The sequence below is a fragment of the Eucalyptus grandis genome, chromosome 3 (assembly GCF_016545825.1).
Source record: "Eucalyptus grandis isolate ANBG69807.140 chromosome 3, ASM1654582v1, whole genome shotgun sequence".
Classification (NCBI taxonomy): domain Eukaryota; kingdom Viridiplantae; phylum Streptophyta; class Magnoliopsida; order Myrtales; family Myrtaceae; genus Eucalyptus; species Eucalyptus grandis.
The window spans coordinates 4,716,550-4,720,044 of record NC_052614.1 but is presented as its reverse complement, the minus strand read 5'-3'; the positions used below and the strand labels follow the sequence as shown (position 1 = coordinate 4,720,044).

At 42.0% G+C, this 3,495-nt stretch overlaps 1 protein-coding gene across 1 annotated transcript; it reads right to left on the bottom strand.

Moving 5' to 3' along the window:
* Window positions 1-442: 442 nt before the first annotated feature.
* On the bottom strand, window positions 443-1,237 carry LOC120291573 (toll/interleukin-1 receptor-like protein). Its single transcript, XM_039309225.1, has 2 exons — window positions 1,225-1,237; window positions 443-858 (listed from the first exon to the last, which is right to left on the bottom strand). The coding sequence occupies exons 1-2, from the start codon at window positions 1,235-1,237 to the stop codon at window positions 443-445; spliced, it is 429 nt and encodes a 142-aa protein (XP_039165159.1).
* Window positions 1,238-3,495: the final 2,258 nt, after the last annotated feature.

Below are 3,495 nucleotides of genomic sequence, written 5' to 3'. Positions count from 1 at the left end.
ATGAGATAGCGAATAAAAAAACAGTTATTTGTTTAATACGAAATCACAATTCGACTCCGATCTTTGAGAAAGGCATCAAAAGGTTGGAGAGAGAATTTTTGTTCCTTTAGACTAGGTTTGGCAGTTAGATAAAAATTCCGATAGGATATATATGTAATTACATTATCTAGTACAGCCACAAAGGATTTTTCCTCCTAGGAAAAAGAAGAAGCCATCATTAATCCCTCTCTCGCATCATCTCTACGAGTTCTAATACTCAAATAAGTTGCACAACCTATGCGGTCAATATCTACCTTGAAAGAAATCTTTCTTTTCTTATATTGCCCAAACTATATGATAATGGAAAATATATACGTTAAGTAAAAAGGAGTTACCCTCTCTCAGCTTCAAATCCATATACAAATCCGACTTCTTCAAGCGCCCGCCTCCAATCATCCACAGTCTAGTCATCGAACCGCCACGTACCGGATTGGAACCCATCGCCGAATCTCCCTGCCTGGTGTCGAACGTCGCATGGCTTCACCCCATAAAATACAGGCAACGCCGTATACCCTGCCTTGTTTCTCCTGCACTCCATCATCTGCGCAAGCTCACAGAGGCACCATGCTTTCGAGCCATAATTTTCCGAGATGATCAGGATCAAGATCCTGGACCTTGTGATCGCACTTAGAAGCTTCAGGCCGAACACCTTGCCTCGGCAGAGCTCGTTTTTGTCTCTGTAAACGCGGATTCCTGTTTTGACCAGGCTCCTGTGGAGGAGATCAGCGAGGCCAGTCCGAGTGTCTCTGCCACGGAAGCTCAGGAACACTTTGGAGTAATCTTTTACTTCTTCTCTGGCTAGGGGGTCCGGCAAATAATCTGCATGAGCGCTTAAGTAGACATGCTAATAATTGCTACAATTGAGGAGTTTCGAGTTGTTCACCACCTATCATTAAGCCTATTAGATGAGAAGTGAAGCACTGTTCTGCTATGGAAATGATTTTTCTCATCGTTTTGAGCATAGTTGCCAAAATCCCTATAAATTGAATCTTTCATTGAACTGAATCATATGATTGCGCAGAGTTTCATTTCATTTATTAACTGTGCATATTTATCTCATCTGAAAGACTGTATTTGGCACCTATAAGTTGAGAATATGAATTGATGCTTATTTTGCTTCAACGCAGGTTGTAGCTTCAGCCAAGTCCAAGGACTCAGTTCCCTATATTATTACAGGACACTGACCGGGTGGACTCATCGCCTCCCTTTTCATGTTATGGCTTTAAACACACTCGACACAACAAAGGGAACACTCCCCCTCTGTATCAATTGCAATTCGCCACTCCTCATGGACAATGCCTTCCGACAAGCTGTATCGTAATATTTAACATGGAATTCGTGCTTCTTGTGTGTAGCTCATATGGATGATTTTTTTCCTAGACCATTCCTTCACTCTTCCACCACTAACTCAAGTCAATACAAACCTTTTGGCACCTTCCTTTTGTGTTCTGAATCAGGTGGTACCTATTTTGAAGCCCGAGTCCATCATGGAGCTGCTTATGTCGGAAATTGCTGTTGGAAACAGAGAGTCCCGAAGTGTTGATTATAAGACTGTCATTGGATGGCTAGAGCAAAGATTAATTCACAATGATTGTTCATGGTTGAATGAGCAAGAAGCAGATTCGTATAAGGCTAGGGTTACTACTCAAGTCACAGTGGTTGGCCTCAAGCCAATACAGGTATCTGAACTTGACCTTCTTCTCATGGTTACATTCCATCAAGGGGAAGTTTGCTTTTTAGTAGATAGTTGTGCTGCTTGGAACCACACATATATCTCACTTTTGCCATTGACCATGTTTTAACCTAATTAAAACGCGGATAGACTAATTCAGAATTTTAACAGGATAAAAGGAAAACTTGCTGAAGTTGGAAGCTTCTAAATGTTATGAATGTTTATAAATTTTGATTGAGTGGACTCTCATTGCAATGACAGCAGCTGAATGAGGGCAGTGATGCTCTGATAGATGAAATACTAAAGCGTGAAAGAGACGTCTTAAGACAATAAAGAGAGGCATTTGATCCTGCCAAGCAATGGGACCAAATGAAAGTGTACCTTTCTTGGAGTGGTACATGAAGGTATGCAAAGCCAACGGCAGGGGTCCTGGTTTCTGTGACAGCTTCAAAAATGCACGAGAAAGGCACGACAATGGAGTTGATAAGTATAAGACAATCCTCTCGGATTACTGGGAGGGTGTGGTCAAAGAAGCGGAGAAAAGCCTCAAATATGGGGCACGCCACTGCGGTACCGCTGGCTCTTTGGAGGGACAAATTACTGCAGGATAGTGGAACCACTGGACATAGCGGAATATTACAGAAGGGGCCGAAGGGATTACATAAATCGAGGAAAATCCAAACACTACAGGCTGGTAGAAGAATGGCTGGACGATCATCTGAACAAGAAAAATACCAGGAGAAGGCTGGCCTTTCGAATTTGAAATTGAACAATGTCAAGTCGAGCGTGACGGAGGATTTGTGCTTTTGGGCACACGTGGAGGAGGCCATCCGGTCGTGCAGATTGCTGGAAAGCGGAGGATCATCAGACGGTTCCAAAATAGTGAAACTGGTGGAGTTTGAGAAATGTGTTCTGGGTCTGATCGAGAAGTACAAGGTTTCCCCTGACATATTTTTGGAGAAAAGCAGCTATATGCAATGGTGGAGGGAGTATGTGGAGATCCTGGAGAGGCAAATGATGGGTGATTCTCACAATTCACAGCTTGTTGCTTTCATGAGGGAGGAGCGTTACAAGAATTATGCTGAAGTTTCCCCAAGGATGTTTCAAGAGGGTCATTCAAATGTGAATCCACCCGATTCCTCAAATGCGGGTCTTAGGTCGACAGAAGGACCCAGAATCTGTCCCTCACCCTCTTCTCCGCAATCTTCCCCGCGTTGTCTTACCCTTTCCCTCTGCCTTTGCCTTTGCCTTTGCCTTTGCCTTTTCCATTTTCTCTAGGTAACTTCCCAAAAAGACATCTTTACTGATGTCCTCGACAAGGCACCCAGACTTCGATCTCAACTTTGAATTTTTGGATGTAATATATATGCCTACTGTGTCCTTATCAGTAAACTTGTGAGGAAACGTCGTTTTGTAGCTTTGTAGTACCGTCTAAAGATGACAATTTTCAACGCGATGAGGAATAAAATAAAGTGCAAGCTAAAATTGTCAGTTCAAAGTAAATTGCTAGCTGAGAAAGGGGTCCTTCTCATGTTATTCAGGCAAATAATAGATGACTGCATTTTCTTGTTATAACAATAAATATAAATCGTACTTTCATGATTTTATGCATCCAACATACGAAATAATATTGGCCCCAGAGGTAATCTGATGCATAAGATTGTCTTAATAATAGTAACATGCTTCACAATTATATAGGCTGAAAATGAAGTTAATTTTTTTTGGAGCGAAAATGAAGTTAATTAGAGCATAAAACGCAAGGAAAAGGAAGGCCGTTTGTAGTG